Below are 21,544 nucleotides of genomic sequence, written 5' to 3'. Positions count from 1 at the left end.
GGGTGGAGGAAGAGATCATTTCTCTCAGGTCCCTTTCTAATTCCATACATGAGGGCTCTACCCCCATGACCTTATATTAGCCCCTCACAGGCCCCACCTCCAAATACCATCACATTGAGGATTAGGGCTTCAACATACGAATTTGAGGGACACACAGTTTGTAGCAGTAGTCAATTTCTTCCCTTGCCTTCAGCTCTTGGTGGCCAATTATCTGCTTTATGTTACTATAGTTTTACTTTTTCTAGAATTTCATATATCCTTTCATTTAGTATATATCTTTTTAGATTTATCTGTGTCATTGTGTATTTTAGTAATTCATTTCCAAGTAATAGTCCATTGTACAGATTTAACACGGTTTATGCATTTTCCGGTAAATGGACATTGGGTTGTTTCCAGTTTATGGCCATTATGAGTAGAACTGCTATGAATATTCATTTTCAGTCTTTTGTTGTTATGTTTTAATTTCTTTTAAGTACCTAAGAGTGTGATTATAGATTGTATGGTAAATATATGTTTAACTTGGGCTCCAGTCTGGCTCAGTTGGTAGAGCGTGCAACTCTTGATCTTGGGGTTGTGAGTTCAAGTCCCATGTTGGGCATAGAGATTATTTAAAATATGTTTAACTTTCTAAAAGATATTACCAAAAGTTTTTCAAAGTGGTTGTATCATTTTGTATTCTCAACAGAAATATATGTGTCGTTTGCTCTTTACCAGCGCTTTCATTGGTCTTGTAAATTTTAGTTATTAGAGTATGTAGATGTATCTGATTGTGGTATTGTTTTTAATTTCCCTAACATCTAATGGTGTTGAGTATATTTTCATGTGCTTAATGACCATATATCTTCTTTGGTGATATGAAGATAAAATCTTTTGCCCATTTTAAGATGGAATTGTTATAGGGGTGCCTGGGTGGCTCAGCTGGTTAAGCGTCTGACTTATGCTTGGGCCATGATCTCAGGGCCCTGGGATCGAGCCTCATATTGGGCTCCCTGCTCAGCGGGAAGTTTTCTTGTCCCTTTGCCCCCCCCCCCCCCCTTGTGCATGCATGTTCTCTTTCTCTCAGATTAATAGTCTTTAAAAAATGGAATTGTTCTTAGTGAACAGTTGTAGATTTTTTTTGTATATTCTGAATACTATATACTGAAAAATACTATATTTTTATTAAGGATTTTTATGTTTGTTCATGAGGACTGTTGGTAGTTTTTTTCTTGTAATGTTTTTGTCTGATTTGGTTAGAATAATAATATTGGCTTCATAAAATGAGTTGGGAAATGTTCTTTTCTTTTTTTCTGTAAGATTCTTTGTAGAATTGGTATAATTTCTTCCTTAAATGTTTGGTAGAATTCACCAGTGTAGCCATCTGGTTCTACAATTTTCTTTTTAGGGTGTTTAATAGATTTGATTTTAAGCCTCATTTTTTTTTTTTCTTTTTCTTAGTAATAGAGTGTCTACTTTTAGTTAGCCAACTGATACTGAGTTTCTTAGGGATTTTGCTTTCAGATTTTGGGAAGGATTGATGTGTGTTTAGATGAACTGTTTTCATGGGGAAGTAGGTTGGGGGGAATGGTAGTGTAGATGTAGAATTTTACAATTGCTTGACCTTGTATATTTTGAAAACTTTCTTTTTTCCTTTTTTTTTTTTTTTTTTTTTAAATTTTCCATGGTACTCCTTTGTTTCTCCCAGTCACCAAAGGACTGTAGAAGTAGAAGAAAGGTTGAGAAAGCTGCGTTATACAATCTTTGAGACTTCTCTCTCACTTCTAATAGCACTGACCTGTATCTCTGTCTTTTGTATTTGGATCTGTTTCATCTCCTAATGAAAACTTTAGCCTTGCTATTCTTTTTAAAGATTTATTTATTTGAGACATTGAGTGAGAGAGAGCAGGTGTGAGCGCTCACGAGTTTGGGGAGGGCAGAGGGAGAGGAGAGAATCCTCAGGCATACTCCCCACTGAGCGCAGAGTTCCTGTGCGGCCTCAGCCTCAGTCTCATGACTCTAAGATCATAACCTGAGTCGAAATCAAGAGTTGGACGTTTAAGCAACTGAGCTACCTAGGTGCCCCTAGCTTTTTGACATTTTTTTTTTTTAAGATTTTATTTACTCATGAGAGAGAGAGAGATAGAGAGAGAGAGGCAGACACTAGGCAGAGGGAGAAGCAGGCCCCATACAGGGAGCCGGATGTGAGACTTGATCCGGGGACTCCAGGACCACACCCCGAGCGAAAGCAGATGCTTAACCACTGAGTCACCCAGGTATCCCGCTTCTCTACTTTTTAAAAGAAACTTTCTATTATGGAAATTTTCAAATATGTATGGAAGTGAAGAGAGCAATATAAGGAACCTGTGTATATACATCTCCCAGATTTTTGAGTGATTATTAACATAATGGCCATTTTGTTTTATCTATTCTTCCATAGCCAACCTGTCAGATTATTATGCCTTTGCTCTCTCTGCCTTAGCTTAATGCCTGAAGTGCTCATAAGATCTCTACCATAGCTGGTCCAGAATGCCAAAGTGCCCCAATACTGTTTCATCTCTGGAGTCTATGTTCCTGTTCAACACTGTAGTAGCAGCTTTCTGGTAAGCTTTGCTAGTATTATGTGCCTTTGCACCTTGGCTCCACCTCTGCACAGCTTCTTTTACTCTCTGCCCTGTGTAATGGTTCCAGTTGCTTTAGCAGTCCTCAACTCAGATCTTTGCTTGTGCTTTGGTTTCCCATGCAAGGATTACTGCTTGACTCCTATGACTATTGTCCATCCTTGAAAAAAGATGCCTCATATATTTTGTCTAGTATTATAGTTTGCAACAGAGGGCCAGTAGTTATTCTAATGCCTGGAAGTCCCAAGTGATGTGTGTGTGTGTGTGTGTGTGTGTGTGTGTGTATATATATATTTTTTTTTTCTCCCTAAGTGTACCTGTGTTTTTAAAAGCAAAGCAAAACAAAACTGGAGAGGAGTTATAATAATTTGTGATCTGCCTTATTCCCACATATTTAATACTGATGTCTTAAATGTCCTTAATTTCTTAAATGTGTAGATGTGTTTTTAAGCTGCATAGTATGTCCACATGGTTAAGAGATCTATGGGGCCCATTTCCAATGGAGTTCCACAGTCAACATTAATTTTTACTACTGTAAATAACACTGGTCAGCAAACCTGTACATCTTTGCATCCTTATTTTTTATAAGATTCCTACAAATAGCTTTGCCATGGTATAACCTCTTTATGGCTTTTAAAAATATGTGCTAGAATAAACTTAAAATAATTAGAATAATTAATAATAAAGTAATTGGATACTGTTTCCATTTGGTTATAGAGTATAAATGTTGAGTATAAACATACCAGACACAAAAACATTGCTTTTGTCAAACTGCAAATTTTTGAAAATAGACTAAGTAGACTGAATCCAGGCTACTTTCCATAAGAATTGTTTTAAGTTTTTTTTTTTTTTTTAATTTTTATTTACTTATGATAGTCACAGAGAGAGAGAGAGAGAGAGAGAGGCAGAGACATAGGCAGAGGGAGAAGCAGGCTCCATGCACCGGGAGCCCGATGTGGGACTCGATCCCGGGTCTCCAGGATTGCGCCCTGGGCCAAAGGCAGGCGCTAAACCGCTGCGCCACCCAGGGATCCTTGTTTTAAGTTTTTAGTTGGAATGTGAATAATAACTTAAAATATACTTTCATTGCTTTTGAAAAGTCAATTATTCTTTATTTGGTTCTCTTTCTACAAGTTTAGTTTGGGGTTGAAATAATCTAATGTTAGTAACATTTTATTGTAATACAGATTTGTAGTATCTTTTTATTGCCTTAGCTTATAATTAAGCTTGAATGCAGACGGATCTAGGTCAGTTTTGAAGTGTAAATTTTGCTGTTGGAATATATGCTGAATGTATGAGTTTGGCAGATTTAAGATAAAGTATGTTTAAAGAGCAATCAAAAAGACAAATTTTTTTTTTATAGGTTTCTTTTTTTAGAGCAGTTTTAGGATCATAGCAAAATTCAGTGGAAAGTACAGAGTATGCATATACCCCAGGCCCCACACACATCAACAGCCTCCCTGCTCCAGACCAAAGTGGGTACATTTGTTAGAGTTGATGAATCTTCATTGACTCATCATTATTACTCAAAGCCCACAGTTTACAGTAGGCTTCACTTACAGGGTTGTATATTCTTTGGGTTTTGACAAATGTGTAATGCCGTGTGTGTACCTTTATAGCATTAGAGAGAATAGCTTATTGCCCTAAAAATCCTTGTCTCCTTTCCCCTCAACCCCTGGCAATTACTCATCTTTTTTACTACTGCAGGTGTCTTTTTGTAGGCCTTGTGGCAAATAGGTTAAGTATACTTAGTGTTAAGGCATGGGGAAATACTTGGGGAACAATTGATTTTCTATAAGTATATTTCAGCTTTTATCTTGAAAGATCATTTTGGGAATTGGAGTGGGGAAGAACTGACTTGGAACAGTCAATCAGGAAAATTTATTGGAAATCTGAAGTCACCTTAAGTCATTTTCCGGCATTGAAAAATGGAAATAAAATCACTATTCTCTGCATCGCATTTAACTTTAGTTTAAAATTTTAGAGTGATGCTAAATTTAAAAAGATTTCCAATTGTATGTAATCACTATGTGTTAATGTTTACAAGTAATCTAATGTACATTATTTTTCAGTTGCTTATATCAGTGTTTGATGAATGGAGTTCTTTATCTGTAGTTAGTACAAATTTGGTAGAAAAATCATAATGAGGGCGTAAACTTAAGTGAACCAGGTCACTATAATGTGCTCCATTATACTTTTGAAACATGGTTTGTGCACTTCACTTTGAAGTCTACACACTAGAAATGATGACAGAATCTAGACACCTGCCTATAAATCTGAGGTACCTATCTTTATCCATGTTAATCAAAGAAAACTGGCTACATGGTAACTATAGTCAACTAATCTAGGTAAAATTTCAAGTTAATAAAAATTTCCTGCCAAGTGATTTGTTTTTATTTTTCAAAAACTAATGCTTTCTTTATTGTAAGAACAAGACTATTTGTTGATTTTTTAACAAAATCAATCCAAGTTTGGTCATTGTGATATTTTAACCTTTAATCATTTTGGATTCTTTATAATTAGTGTATTACTTAATAGAACTTAATACTTTTAATTGTAATTTTGTGATAAGTACACTACTCTTGAGTTGCTGGAAGTATTTTCCCAAACTAGGTGATTCTCAAATTTGCTTTTAAAATACATAGGGGCAGGTATAAAACTCCTGAATGAAATGTGTAAGTTTCGTTCAATCAAGAAATATTTATTAAGCACCTGTTAGGTGCCAAGCACTGTTCTGGATGCTGGGAGATGGAGTGGTCATCAGGGTGATTGAGGTACATATATTCTGTGGAGGGAGAGATAATAAGATACACGTGTAAACACATAAAAAAGGGTCATTTTAGATACTGAAAAGGACTGTGGGGAAAGAAACCTGTTTTTTTTAAAGTGATGTGGAGGGGTCTTTAATTTAGACTTGAGTGATCAAGGAAGGCTACACTTAAGAGAATATTTGAGCTGAGACCTGGATGATGGAGAATTAAGCCACACGAGTTTCTAGGGACCGATCATTCCAGATGGGAAAGCAGGACAAAGATTTTTTTTTTTTAAGATTTTATTTATTTATTCATGAGACACAGAGAGAGAGAGAGAGAGAGAGAGAGATAGACAGGCAGAGGGAGAAGCAGGCACCATGCAGGGAGCCTGATGTGGGACTTGATTCCAGATCTCCAGGATCATACCCCGGGCTGCAGGCGGCGCTAAACTGGGGCTGCCCCAGGACAAAGATTTTAAGGTGGGACACAGGGGACACAGGTTTGGCCTGTTCAAGGAAAAGCTAGGGGACTAGATTGAAGGAACCAGATAACACAGGGCTGTGGAGGTTAAGGAACTTCGAGTTCTGTTTTTTTCTTTATATTTTCTGGTTACGGTGGGAAGCTAATTGAGAGTTTTAAACAGAAGATTGATAGTCTAGAAGGGGGGACATATTCTGAGACTTAAGGAATAAGTCTTATTGAATTGATTAGGGCAATGGCATGGAAAAAATATTCCAGACAAAGGAATATCATGAGTGAAATATGAGTCTAGAAAGAGCTGTAATAGCATAAGGATCTGAAAAAAGGCTAGCTTGTCTATTTGTAGTTTACAGAGGCGAGAGTAGCACCAAATGAGGCAGGAGAGATTTGGCAGTGAGTACAGGATTTTATGTAGGATCGCAGTTGTTAATCCTCTGTAACAGTGATTTTTAAGGAGAGTAATTTAATCACACTCACTTATGTATGTTACTTAGTTGCTACTCTGTGGAATTTAGATCAGATTAGAGGAGGGACACCAGCAAGAAGAGACCAGTTAGGTACCACTCTGCATGTGTACCATGAAACTGGAAGTGATAATATCCTCTTTAATTAAATATTGATTGCTTTTACTTTCAAAGATTCTTCTTTGAAATGGCTTGCTCTTTATATTGTTATTGTTTGCAGTGCATTTTGAAATAGTATTGCTGCTTTTGCTACTTACAGTTAAAGGTGCCTTGTAATGTGGAAGTAAAGGCTCTCCTAGCTTTTGCAAATCAAAAGCTAGATTTTTCTTTCTGTAAGGAGAAAAAAAAATCCATTAATGTAGATACTTCATTTTTAAGAATAGTTGTTAGTTGGATAAGATATTCTAGCAGTGTTGGCTAATAATGTGCCACTTCTCATTGGGCTGTCTGCTGGTAGAGAAGGGACAGTCATTGCATTGAACAGAACAGATACTGTACATCTCCATAGATTGGGAAGGAGCTTAGTAGACAGGTTCAAGGGGGAGAGTCTCTTAAAATTGTTGATGTGGAAGAGGATAAGGTCCTCAGGAGTAAGTTGTTGCTACATGGGATAATTGATAGGGAGGAGAGCCAGACAAGGGATATAGACTCTGAAACCAGCTATTAGATGTTTTTGTTTATTTTTTTAAAAGAACAGAAACCTAAACTTTAGAAACTTGTCTCTGCTGTTTCGGGTTTTATAGTTACTCATTTTTTTTTTTTTTTTCTTCTCATTGTTGAGTAAAGTTCTGCAAAGGTTACCTTCTTTTGGTGTGCGGGGTGAATGAAGGAAGAGTTTATATAACTGTTTTGGGGAGATGTGTAATTTTGAAGTGGTGGCTGTGGTCTTTGGTGAAAAAGAGCCCAGAGGCAAATGAAACTATCTTATAGTTAGGCACCTCACTGTTCTTGTGTTTTCCACTAAGATATTAATCCTGTGCTTTGCTTTAATAAGGGAAGCTGTACTCTTAGGTTACTCTTACTAAATTAGGGACTTGTTAGCTTTACCATAAGTGTCCGTTTTAGAAACTTCTTATGACCCTAGCTTAGCCGTTTTAAGTTTCCCAGGGAGCAATGTTTACAACTCATGTTTTAATCTTTGTGGCTTAGAGTAATTTCCAGGTGATGCCCACAGGGAGAATTGGAATCTGAGTTATTCGGTAAAATAGACTCCCCTCCTACTCCCTTTTGCACAGATCAACTTTATGTGTGCATACAGGAATTGTTTATAGAATAATGCAGGCTCAAGAAACAGCTACTGTTCACGTTTAGCTGTTAAGACTTAATAGTAGAGGCTGTACTCAGTATTGCTGCTTATTGTATATATAGTGGGAAATCTTAGCGTATTCTTGGTTCTGTTATAGAGGAGGGAGTGAGAAATCCAGTATGTACTTGAATATTACTTTATATAAGTATTTTCAGATGATCTGCAATAAGGGGGAAATTACTTGAAATTTTGCTTTAGTTGTGATCCTTTAGAAATTTGTCATGCAGGAATTCAAGTAACCTCTTTCTCTTGTTTTAATTCTAGGTGAGAATTATGAAGATGATGACCTAGTAAACTCTGATGAGGTTATGAAGAAACCATGTCCAGTACAGATTGTTCTTGCTCATGAAGATGACCATAACTTTGAGCTCGATGAAGAAGCTTTGGAGCAGATATTGCTACAGGAGCACATACGAGATCTTAACATAGTAGTGGTATCCGTGGCAGGAGCTTTTCGTAAAGGGAAATCATTTCTACTGGACTTCATGCTTAGATATATGTATAACAAGGTGAATAGTGTCTTTTAAATTGAACCCAATTAAAACCAAAACCCAACCTTGTTTAAAAATAATAGACAAAAAACAGTGAGAACTGTGTCTTTAATTTTACCAAAATCCAGTTCTTGCTAAAACTACTCAGTTCTAAGACAGTAATCTAAGTTTGTTTGAGTTTTTGATTCCTCCTCATCTCCGTAATTGCTTTTTGCATGTAGTACATGTTGATGCATGTGAGTGAGAATCTACGTCAGAGTCATTGTAGCTCTAACCCGAGATGTCTGAGTATACGCTAAGGTCTCTGATACACTGTTCATCTCTCCCTTTTTGTTATTTCTTCACACATTCCCCCCCCCCCCCTTTTTTAAAGATTTTATTTATTCATGAAAGACACAGAGAGAGAGAGAGGCAGAGACACAACAGAGAGAGGCAGAGACACAGGCAGAGCAAGAAGCAGGCTCCCTACATGGAGCCTGCTGTGGGACTCCATCCCAGGACTCCAGGACCACGCCCTGGGCCGAAGGCAGGCACTAAACTTTTGAGCCATCCAGGGATCCCACACATTCCCCTTTTTAATCACCTTTCCAACAATGTGTGAAGTGGGCTGATAGAGACTTTTGTAAAAGTATACCTATGCTCTTCAAATAAGTTCGCTTCAGTCACTATTACATTTTGAGCTAAAGTCCAGTTCCTTAGAGTGGCTTCCAAGGCCTTTGATGATGTCTGAGCTTCGTATCTTGCTTCTCTGTGTCAAGCATTCCATCGTATTTGCAGTTCCTCAAGTGTTTCTTGTTATTTCTTCAAATGTTGCTTTATCTTTGGCTAATCTTTGCATAGCAGGCCTTCCCTGATTTTTTTTATTTTTATTTTTTTTAAGTAGGCTCTATGCCCAAAATGGGACTTGAACTCACAACCCTGAGATCAAGAGTCACATGCTTGTGACTGAGCCAGCCAGGTGCCCTGAGGACTCCTCTGATTTTTAAGACTATGTTATATTCTCCTCCCACCTCTGATGTACAAGTCATTTGTTTCATTGATACTGTTTTACTTACTTATTTTTCCTGGTGAGTTTAACCTCTGTCAGGAGTGGGTCTTATCTTGATTACCACATCTCCCTCATCTAACACATTAATTGTCCCGTAGTAAGCACTTCTTGTTTTGACCAGTGAATCTCCCCTTCTCCACAGATTTTCACTTTTTCATAATACCAAGCAATTGTTATTTCCTTCTTTCCCCTGATTTTGGCATTCTCCCCTGAAAAAAAGCAAAAAATAATTTCACTTGAATCAGAATGTTTTTCTAACCATTGAATATTGGGCTGAGGGAGGGAGAATTTGATAGGGACAAAGAAGGAGGACTTGGAAATTTGGAGTGCCGCACTTAGGAGGAAGAACTCTCATTACAGGGGCGTTTGACATTCAGAAGCCACATGAAGATGCTAGAAATAACGCTTTGACAGAATTATGTAATTGTCTAAACACATGTCAGGGTGCTCACCTTTACAAGTTCTATATCAATCTGTAACTGGGTGTGCATCTGCCTTAAGGTAAGTAACAAGGTAAACATTCCTAGCTGATTTTCCAGGAAACTTTTCAGTAGTAAATTCTTTTCATAAGATCTCCTCAGGCATGGTCAGGTATGCCTCAATATCAAGAATGTAGTTCATATTAAACAGCACTATGTTACATGTGTAGCAAACTGAGAAAAATGCATTATTTCATCCATTTAGATTGATTATTCTCAAAATTTTACATCTGAAATAGAGAAATGAATAAATAGTGGCATATTCTTTTTAAAAAAGACTGTACATTTAAAGATGATAATTGAGGTTCTGACTCCTTAAGTAAGCTTATACTATTGTATGTATGTGTGTCTTGAGATGTTGAGTGCAAATGTATTTGATTCCAGGTAGGTCACAGACAGAATGTTCAAAGGGGAAGGAAGTGTAGATCACTTACCTAGCAATGACAGATAAATTTCACCTCAGGTGCCATTTCTACATCAATCTCTGATCAATTGGTAGTGGTGGTTCAGGAGGGGAGTAGCATGTGTCTTGTATTTATCGTCTCTGAAGTAACACAATATCCCTTTTCCTGGGGGAGACACTGAAGCCATAGGAAGGTTATCAGGACCTGAGTGAGGTTATATACCTACTTAGTGGCTTCTAAGCTGAAATAGCTTTACTAATTTTTGATTGATAAGGTTTCCATATAGAATTTCTGATATTAATAATCTTACTCTGTTAATTAAAAATGATGCTAAAAAAAAAAAATAAAAATGATGCTAAACATAGTCTGAATTTTGGGACAGCATGCCTCTACTTACACTGATTTAGTGGTGGGTTATGCTTTTCCTAGGAGAATGAAAGTATAGAAGGAAAGTCACAATGGAATAGTTCTGAATTTATTTCATTAACCATATCTTGCCTGCAAAGGTGTTATGATAGCTGAAGAAGGTAGGAGATGAGCAGTGGCTTGTACTGACTTTGTCTTTTTATTGACGTGAGTCAATTTATGTAAGGATGCAGTTCACTAAAGGAGCGAAATATAAATATTTTACTTTACGATTTAGAAATAGATGACTTCATTTTGAGTAATTAGTAAAGTAATACAAGATTGAATGTAGGCTTGTTTCCGTTGGATAAAAATGAAAACTTCGGTATTCAAATTCTTAAAACTAAGAATATTCTGAGGTTTTTATCAAACATTTCCAAATAATAGGGGAAATTCTGATTTTTAGGTCTTATATTCTTGTGAAGTAAATAGCTTTTTACACAGGGTTTTTGTTTGAGCTACCACTGTGTTTTGAAAAGATTGTTTTAAAAGTATAGGAGGAAAGAAGTTAGTCTTCTTTTGTAAACAAGAGATGAACTAGACATTTTTCTAGAATAAGATTCTGTTGTGTATTGGAATTGATCAATAACTACAGTTCAACTTTTACCATGAAATATAAGATATGAGAGGGTCACTAAAATTGTTGATTCTTGAATTCATAAAGTAGTAGCACATTTTGAACTTAAAAGGATATCACTTACGACATTCACTATGAATGCCACATATGAGGAATACTACAGAAATTCAAATATTGTTGGTGAACCTAGTAATTTGTAAGTAGAATATTTTTTGTAAAAGAGTTTGAGTTTTCTCAAAAACTGAATTCTCAAAAAGCTGTAAATAATTATAAAAATTTATGTGAGAACTATTAGGTCTATTATGTCAGTATTTTAAAAAAATCATTATTTGTACAAGTAGGGAGTTATATAAGAGGAGATGAAAATCTGTAATGAGAAACAGAATAGGTGGTAGTGGTGGGAGAGAGGATGACTTTTCCTTGCGAATTATATATGTATATTCAAGTATTCTATGCCTTTCCCTTTTTTTTTTTTTTTAAATTTATTTATGATAGTCACACACACACACACACACAGAGAGAGAGAGAGGCAGAGACACAGGCAGAGGGAGAAGCAGGCTCCATGCACCGGGAGCCTGACGTGGGATTCGATCCTGGGTCTCCAGGATCGCGCCCTGGGCCAAAGGCAGGCGCTAAACCGCTGCGCCACCCAGGGATCCCTGCCTTTCCCTTTCTAATGCTGATTTGGTTGTTGGGGGGTGTAGTTTAGATAAATGTGTTTTTTCTTTTCTTTTTTTCCTGGAGTATAATTTATATACAGAAAAGTATCCAAATCTTTAACTGTATAGCTTTCTGAAATTTTACACATGTACACACCCATATTACCACTACCCAGATAAAGATACAGAACCTCACCCCCCACCTTATTATATCCCTTCCAGTTAATATCTACCCCCTAGTTAATATCTACTCCAAAAGATAACTGCTATCCTGGATTCTTGTACCACAGACAGTTTTGCCTAGTTTTGAACTGCATGTAAATGAAATCATACTATAAAAGCTTGTGTTTGGCTTATTTCTTTGAGATATCTATGAAATGTGTCCGTGTTTTTGCATGTAGTGAGCATTCATTATTTTTGTTACTTTGTTATCTGCTATATGATTATACCACATTTTATTTATTCATTTAGCTGTCAGTGGATATTTGTTTTGATCTTACCAGTTTTAGTAAGTTGATTTTTGTGAATCCCCTGCTTCCCAAGTAGATTACACCTGTGATAATAGGAAGTATTAGAAGAATGCTGATCAAAAATTATCATGTAAAAGTAATTTGAATTTCAGGAATTGGTTTAGGAAGGTCAAAACTTAATTTAGAATTAAATTATGAATGTAAAACTTAATACTTGGGATATATGGGTGAGAGCTGCTACTGAACTCTTGTAGCTAGTCTTAATTCTGTACAGAGTTGCTTGTACTTTTATATCATTTTCTGTTTTTTAAAAAAATTTTACTGTGAGTTTTTAACACCTATGAAAGTAGATGATAGCATAATGAGTGCTCATGTATTTATAGTTATCAACTCAATCTCATTTCATCTATACTCCAACTCATTCCATACTTTATATGTTGTTTTGAAGTATGTCCAGGTATAGAATTTGTCAATATTATAGTATATATCTCTTTAAAGATAAGGGGTTTTGTGGGCATTACAATAATATCATGCATAAAAACGAGTAATTCGTAAGTTAGGTAATAAAAGGGATAAACTTTGCAGTTGACTCATATGTTTTAATTTAAAAATTTTTTTACAGTTCAAGTCAAGATTGAACCAAATGAGATCCACATTGTGATTGGTGGCCTTTAAAGTGCTTTTAATTCTTTTTAGGCTTCCCTCCGTCTCTTTCTTGGCAGTTTATTTTTTAAATAAATTAGTTGCTGGTCTTACAGTTTCTCCAGTCTGGATTTGCTGCTGTTGTTGTTGTTGTTGTTGTTGTTTTATCTGAATGGTGTAGTTTTACATGTTCCTTTGTCCTGTGAATGTACTATAAATTGTGAGTTAAATCTATGGACTTGATCAGACTCAGGACTTGTTCGACTTTTTGGCAAGAGCATCTCATAGATGATGTATTCTTCCATGAGGAAGTACAGATTATCTCTTAAAATAACAGTTTCTGAATCTTTGTCGAATTCTAGGTATTCTGATTACTGGGCATTTAATAGGTATTATCTCACTCAGTATTCACATTACCCCAATACAGTAATATTAGTATTTCAACTTGATAGGTAAGGAAATGAGGCTAAATTTAAAAGACATGGCAAGGCTGAGACCAGCTAGACCAGACAGTTTGATTCCAAAGTCTTTATTCTTAAAACCACTATGTAAAATGATGTTTGGTCCTTTTCCATACTTTCACTGAACTGTTCTTTTGAAAATGGTCACTTTCAGTGTCTATTTCAGTAGTTGAGATAGACTGACAGGAGTGCATGCCTGTTAACTTGTTTGCTGCCCACTGGTATCTATGCTTAGGTGAGTAAAGAGTTTTGACTACATTTATAACATAATTACTAAAGGCATTTTAAGGGAAACTATATATAGTTTTTATATTTTACTAGAGTTGCTCCCTGAATGGCTTCCAGAGATCAGGAGTAAGAACTATCTTTAAGGATCATATGTGCTGCTACATATAATTTGCCAAAAGTACAAATAACTCCGAATTGGCCATATGGGATGTTGAACTTGATTTCACCCTTTTTTTTCCCTAAGGCTAATAACAATGTCTGAGATGTGAGACTTGTGGGAAATGTGTGGATGCATGAAGGAAGGCTTGTTTCATGTTCTTTTCTAAGAAAGAAATATATTTAGAGTATGAATAATATTTTTAAAAGGTTCTTCCAAGGGTCATTATTTTTTTTTGTGGTATAACTTAAAATAAAGTGCATAAACCTTATTAGTATAGCCAGTGAATTTTTGTGTACCTATACTTTTGTAACCACTGCCACTCAAATCAAGAAAGAGAACATTACTAGCACTCTAGAAGGCTCTCTCATCGTGCTCCCTGCCAGGTATTACTGTCTTCAACACCAAGAGTCCGCCACAATCCTGACTTACATCACCACAGATTAGTTTTGTCTACTCTTGATTGAACTTTACATAAATGTAATCATAAAGTATTCAGTCTTGTGTCTCATTTCGTTCACTCAACATTGAATCTAAGAGATTTATCTGTGTTATCACATGCATTAGTAATTGTTATTGCTGAGTGGTATTTCATTGGATGAAGATAAATCACAATTTATTTACTCCTTTTGACATATGAGTTATTTGTAATATTTGTCTGTTATGAATAAAGCTACCATGAAATTCTTATATAAGTCTTGGTGACATAAGTACTTACTTCTGTCGGTTATATTCCCAAGAGTAGAAATGCTAGGTCCATAATGCCCATTTAACTAGATGGACTGCCAAAATTTTTTCCAAAGTGGCTTTACCAATTTGTACTTCCACGAGCAATGTAAGAGATTTACGTTCGTTATGCATCTTATGAACACTATTGTCTTTTTAATTTTAGCGTTCTGATAGGTATGCATTTTGTAAGTTTTAAGTCATCATCCTACTCTTTACAGGTTCATGTTTATAAAACTGTTGCTACATTTAATGTAGAAATTTAGCTTATTCATCTATTGAACTGAATTAACTTGTGTATTTCACTTACGACAGGTGAAAGGAATACTCTATATAACTTATGTGATAAGCTGCTGAAAATTTAAATTTTACATTGTTCTATTTTTGCCTATGCAGGAAGCCAGCAAAAAATTTTTTTAAGCCAGCAAAATTTGATCAGAATTTTAATAAAGAAAATAAAAATTGTTAGGCTTATTTTTATCCCTGAATATAAGCTAAAGGGTTGAGTTATGTGAACTGTGGATTACCCTTTTTTCATCAGCACACTGGCTTTTTTTTTTCCTCTTAGATTTTGATTTCTGGGCTGAAACTAACCTTCTGTTCTCTCATATGCAGGTTTAAAATTAGTGTGAGTAATTTCAGTTAGAAAAACTTCACCAAATGTTGCCAAAGCTAGAGGAATCAAAAGCAGATGAGATGGAGTAGTCTACAATATATTGTTCAAAGTCCTTATAGCAGTATCTTAAGAGAGGCTTTCTCAGTTGCATTCCTGAGTGTCTATTCCCTGAAAAATGTTGTTGTTTGTAGGCTTTGAAAACATCTCTCCAGCTATAAGCCCCACTTGTATATACTGCCTGTTTTGTAGTATCATCACAATTACAGTACCTGTGTCGTCATATATTTGTACTTGGGAGAACATAAATTGTTCTAACAGAGCTTTTTTCCATTCTGAAATCTGTGTTTCTTTTAAGTTAAAATTTACTATTTCTGGGGCACCTGGGTGGCTCAGTGGTTGAACATCTGCCTTTGTCTCAGGTAGTGATCCTGGGGTCCTGGAATTGAGTCCCATATCTGACTCCCTGTGGAAATCCTTCTTCTCCCTCTGCCTATGTCTCTGCCTCTCTCTCTGTGTCTCTCATGATTAAATAAATAAAATCTTAAAAAAAATAAAATTTACTATTTCTAAAGTACTTGATTTCATTTAGGTCATTTACTGAAGGATATCTTTAAGTAATAGACTGTTAATGTAAGAACTGATCAAACACATTAAGACATTTAGGGTGTTAAACAGTCTTGTATAAATTAAGTGCCTTTTATTATTAACTGTTGTTGAAGAATAGTTTTTTAAAGTTATTAACTCCCTGTCTCTCTCATTCTCCCAGAAAATTTTGCTGTTTAACTGAATGAGTTTTCGTTCAGGAATGTTTGTTCTGTTTGAAACATCATTTTCTTACACATTTTTAAAATCACTAATAGGATGCATTTTCTATAGATACTTTGGATAATGGTTATCATAATCTTACACATTTTTAAAATAACTAATAGGATGCATTTTCTTTAGATACTTTGGATAATGGTTATCATAATCCGTCCATCAAAAAGCAAGTTTAGGGGCACCTGGGTGGCTCAGTTGGTTAAGCAGCTGACTCTTGATTTCTGCTGGGGTTATGGTCACAGGGTCCTGGGATTGAGCCTGGGGCATCTGCTTGAGAATATTCTCTCTTTCTCCCTCTGCCCCTCTCCCCTTGTTCACGTGCACTTAAACGCGTGCGCGCGCTCTCTCACAAATAAAATCTTAAAAAAACCCAAACAAGTTTAGTGGTGCCTGGCTGGTTTAGTCAGTAGAGTATGCGACTCTTGATGTTGAAGTTGTAAGTTTGAGCCCCATGTTGGGTGTAGAGATTACTTAAAAATAAAAACATCTTAAAAAAAAAAAAACTTAAGCCATAGGATTTATGACATGTTACACTAGTACATGGATATATAGCAGAACCTCCAGTGGACTTTCCTTTTCCTCCTAGACTTCTGTAGTAGTATGGGATGGATTTTGTATGACTGGAAGTCTTTGTTAAGCTTGTCTACTAAGTGTATTTGATATTTGGTTTTTCTTTTAACAGCTTTATTGAGATATAATTCATACACCATATAATCCATCCAATTAAACTGCACAGTTTTATGGTTTTTAGTATATTCGCAGAGTTGTACTTGGAAGGGACCTAGAATAGACAGTCACAAAATATGGTGATAGTTGTCACCAAAAATCAAATTTAGAATATTTTTATCACCTAAAAATGAGAAAAATGAAGCCCTGTATCCTTTAACTATCACTTCCCCTTCTCTACCCCCAAAACCTCTGGCCTTAAGGAACTACCAATTTTTTTTGTCTCTATAGATTTGCCTCTTCTGGACATACACATAAATAATATATGTGGTTTTTTTGGTGACTAGCTTCTTTCATTTAGCATAATATTTTATTTTTTTTTAAAGATTTTATTTATTTAAGAGAGAGAATGAGTGGGGGTTTAGAGATAGAGGGAGAAGGAGAAGGAGACTCTCCACTGAGCAGGGAGCCTGACACTGGGCCTGATCCCAGGACCCTGAGATCATGACCTGAGCCAAAGGCAGATACTGAACCAACTGAGCTACTTAGGCACCCCTAGCATAACGTTTTAAAGGTTCATTTATGTTGTAGCATTATCAGTGCTTCATTAATTTTTAAGACAATATCATTTTATTTATAGATATACCACATTTTCTTTATCCAGTTTATCAGTTAATGGACATTTGGGTTGTTTCCACCTTTTGGCTTATGAATAATGTTATAATTATCTGAATACATGTTAATGTAATTCACTAATTATAAAACAGTAGTATATAATAATAATAATGGAATTAGGCAAGGGTCTAGCTTCAATTCTTTTGTATATGTCTATCCATTTGTTCCAGCACCATTTGTTGAAAGGCTGTTCTTTCTCCATTGAATGGTCTTGGTACTTTTTTTTGTCGAGAATTAGTTGGTCATAGACATATGAATTTATTTCTGGACTCTCAGTTTTATTTCATTGGTCTATATGTCTATTCTTAATGCCAGGACCAGACTCTCTTGGTTACCAATTGCTCTTTAGGGAAGTTTTCAAATTAGGAGGTGAGAGTCCTCTTATTTTGTTCTTTTTAAAGATTGTCAATTCTTAAAAAATAAAAAATAATAGTAAAAAAAGATTGTCTGGGGATCCCTGGGGGGCTCAGTGGTTTAGAGCCTGCCTTTGGCCCAGGGCGCGATCCTGGAGTCCTGGGATGGAGTCCCACGTGGGGCTCCTGGCATGGAGCCTGCTTCTCCCTCCTCCTGTGTCTCTGCCTGTCTCTCTGTCTATCATAAATAAATAAATCTCAAAAAAAAAAAAAAGATTGTCTATTCTAGGTTCCTTGCAAGTCCATGCATATGAATTTTAGACCTAGCCTGTCGGTTTTTTTTTTTTTTTTTTGATAGTCACACAGAGAGAGAGAGGCAGAGACATAGGCAGAGGGAGAAGCAGTCTCCATGCACCGGGAGCCCGACGTGGGATTCGATCCCGAGTCTCCAGGATCACGCCCTGGGCCAAAGGCAGGCGCTAAACCTCTACGCCACCCAGGGATCCCTAGCCTGTCAGTTTTATGGGAAGTTAGCTGGAATTCTGTTGGTGATTAGGTTGACTGTGAAAGATCAACTTGAGTATTGCCATATTAATATTAAGTGTCCCACTTCATGAACATGAGATTTTTTTCCATTTATTTGTTTGTTTTAAAGATGTTTTTCTGTTTATTTAGATCTTTAATTTTTTTTCAAAAATGCTTAATTATTTGCAGAGTATGTTCTACTTTTGATAAATGTATTACTTTTTAAATGCTATTAAGTATGGAATTGTGGTTCTTTTTGTTTTTGTTTTTTGAGAGCGAGAAGGAAAGCAAGAGAGATTGGAGAGGGAGAGGGAGAAGCAGAAGCAGACTCACCACCAAGCAGAGAGAGCCCAGTGAGGGCATGATCATGACCTGAGCTGAAGGCAGATGCTTAACCAGATGAGCCATCCAGGCACCCCTGAAATTGTTTTCTTAATTTTATTTTCAGATCGTTCATTGCAAGCTTCCATCAAATATAATCAATTTTTGTATATCGATCTTGTATCCTGTGACCTTGTTCAGTTCCTTCATTAGTTTCAATAGTTCTCTAGTGTGTTCTTTAGAGTTTTCTACATACCAGGTCATGTCATCTGTAAACAGAGATAGTTTTACTTCATCCTTTCCAATCTAAGTACCTCTTAACCTCTTTTTGGCTAACTATCCTGTCTAGAATCTCCAGTACAATGTTGAGTACAAGTGGTAAGGTTGGTATTCTTATTTGTTTTCTTAATCTTTGGGGGAGGAAGTGTTGAAGTTCTCACCATTATCTATGATTTTTAGCTGTAGGAATTTTTGCATTTTTTTTTAAATATATATTTTTTATTTATTTATGATAGTCACAGAGAGAGAGAGAGAGACAGAGACACAGGCAGAGGGAGAAGCAGGCTCCATGCACCGGGAGCCCGATGTGGGATTCGATCCCGGGTCTCCAGGATCGCGCCCTGGGCCAAAGGCAGGCGCCAAACCGCTGCGCCACCCAGGGATCCCTTTGCATTTTTTTTTTTTTTTTCCTTTGCATTTTTTTTAAATCAAGTTCAGAAGTTCCTCTCTGTTACTAGTCTGTTGGGAGGTTTGTTTTGTTTTTTAATCGTGAATAGTTGTTGGATTTTGTCAAGTGCTTTTTCTATGTATCTATCGATATGGTCATGTGATTTTTCTTAGCTTGTTGATATGTTATTAATTTTTTGAGTATTGAGTCAGTTCTTGCATTCCTGGAATAAGTCTCATTTAGCTGTGGTGTATAATTTTTTTTAATATACATTGTTGGATTTAATTTGCTAACATTCTGTTGAATGTTTTTGCATCTGTGTTCCTGTGCTTTATGGGTCTGTAGCTTTCCTTTTAATGTCTGCAGAACTTTTTCACCTTCACAAACTGAAACTCTGTACCCATGACACTCCCATTTTTCCCCTCCCCCTCAGTGCCTGGTAACTACCATTCTCCTCTGTCTCCATGAATTTATTCTAGGTACTTCATATAAATAGAATCATACAATATTTGTTATTTTGTGGCTGGCTTATTTCATTTAGTATAATGTCATCAAAGTCAAGGACATCTTTTAACCAGTTTTTTTTTTTTTTTTAATTCTTCGTTAGTGTGCACCTAAGTTGATAGAGTTGTCCTTTGTCTGCGCTTGTGACTTGGATAAGTCATAATGTTATCTGTCTAGCCCCCAAAGAGAGGAGTTGGGCATGGGGTTAGGTAAGATGTTAGATAGTTTAAAACTGTTTTAAGACTCTAATGTTTCTTAATTTGTTCTAGGATTTGCAGAGGATTCTTATGTATTTAAATAAAAAGACTAACTGATGCTTTGTGGTCAGAATATGTATATTACTCTATCCACAATTTGGATGTTGATTGTTAATAACCTATCTCCTTAATTAGGTAGATTTACAAGATTAAAATTTTCATCTGTGGTGCTTTTGTGGGGGAATGTCTCTCAACTAGGAAGGGTCTCCTCTTTTATTGTAGTGTTACTTGAAACTTTAATTTCATCTCTTTTGTCAGTTTTTCCTCCTAGCTATGATAAGTTACTATGGTCTTTATTTTTCCAATCTGCCCATTGAAGGGTGTAGGCCTTCAAACAGGAAGTTGTGTGTGTTCTGACATTGACCTGGCTGGACCACCAACTCTGTTTAAAGTTTACCTAGCTTGTTTCACTTCATTGCTAGGGAGTGTTATCTTGCCTATGGTGAAATAAGAATTTATTTCTTATTGGGCAGCCCAGGTGGCTCAGTGGTTTAGTGCTGCCTTCGGCCCAGGGCATGATTCTGGAGACCTGGGATCGAGTTCTATGTCGGGCTCCCTGCATGGAGCCTGCTTCTCCTGCCTATGTCTCTGCCTCTCTCTCTCTCTCATGAATAAGTAAATAAAAATCTTAAAAAAAAAAAAAAGAATTTGTTTCTTATTATTTAGAGTAGGTAGGGTTTCTTTATTATTGATAATTATATTACATTGGTAAGTCTTTTTGGCAAGGCTTATGTTTATTCTCTATAGAATTTGATTATATTTAAAGTTCAGGTGTTTTTAGATTACTTTTTACCATTGAGATTCATTCTAAAAGATCTCTTTTTTTTACTGAAGGACTAAGATTATTTTTGGAATTCTGAGTTTTAAGGCTTTTTTTCATCTCCCCAGTAGTAAATGGCACCAGTTTACTGTATTTCAGTTCTTAGATTTATTTTTAGTAACTTATGACAAATATCTTTTTACAGTGAGACTGCTTTTAGAATTCCCTAGAATGCTTCTGAAGGGCAGGAAAGTTTGTTCTTGTGTACTGTTGTAGCCCTAGAACCTAGAACGGTAGCTGATACGTGGTAGGGGTTCAGTGAATACTTGCTGAGTGAATGTATGAATATGTTTCATGGAGCTTATCAGTATTCAGTATGATATAGTGATAGACTTCTTCAAGTTTTACCTTTCTTCTCTCTCTTTAAAAAAAGATTTAGAGAGAGAATATGAGTGTATGAGTGGGGGGAGGGCAAAAGGAGAGAATCTCAAGCAGGTTCCCTGCTGATTGTGGATCCTGACTCTGGGCTCCATCTCACCACCCATGACATCATGACCAAGACCAAGAGTCTGACGTCCAACCAACTGAGCTACCCAGGTGCTCCTCTTTCATACTTTTGTTGACTAGTAAATTTAGTGGTTTTTAAACATTTCCGTAACAGGGTGAACTAGGAAACCATGATACATAGTAGATTTTTTTTATGAGACTTTTTTTTTTTTTTGAGACATCAATTCTTTTTAAGTTTTGGAGAAGGTAAGATTAGCAAATATGTTGGCCTGTGATTTCAGTCATGTCTGCTTTTTAAAATTTGTTTTTACTTTCTTGTCTGTGTAATTGATTTTAGGAATAATAAAAGGGATCGTATTTCTTCCATATATCTTACCCATGCTCAAAAGGAAACACATTGAAGCTTAGTAAAATTTTTTGTGTTCATTTATTGAACAAATATTTTGAGTGCCTACTGCAGGTCAGGCGTTATTCTATGTCCTGGGAATACTGATCTGTGTTTTTTCTATGTCCTGGGAATACTGATC

General features: G+C 36.1%; 1 protein-coding gene across 3 annotated transcripts in view; it reads left to right on the top strand.

Annotated features, from left to right (window-relative positions):
* ATL2 (atlastin GTPase 2) overlaps window positions 1-21,544 on the top strand; it is a 56,114-nt gene that overhangs the window by 14,547 nt on the left and 20,023 nt on the right. For 2 of the 3 annotated variants that reach the window (XM_025454143.3, XM_025454142.3), the window contains exon 2: window positions 7,865-8,109. The exons of the other annotated variant lie outside the window; for it this stretch is intronic. In XM_025454143.3, coding sequence (XP_025309928.1) covers window positions 7,865-8,109 — 245 coding nt within the window. The remainder of the gene's footprint in view (window positions 1-7,864; window positions 8,110-21,544) is intronic. 3 annotated transcript variants of the gene reach the window in all.

This window comes from Canis lupus, chromosome 17 (genome assembly GCF_003254725.2).
Source record: "Canis lupus dingo isolate Sandy chromosome 17, ASM325472v2, whole genome shotgun sequence".
NCBI lineage: Eukaryota > Metazoa > Chordata > Mammalia > Carnivora > Canidae > Canis > Canis lupus.
This window is presented reverse-complemented; position numbering and strand designations above follow the sequence as displayed.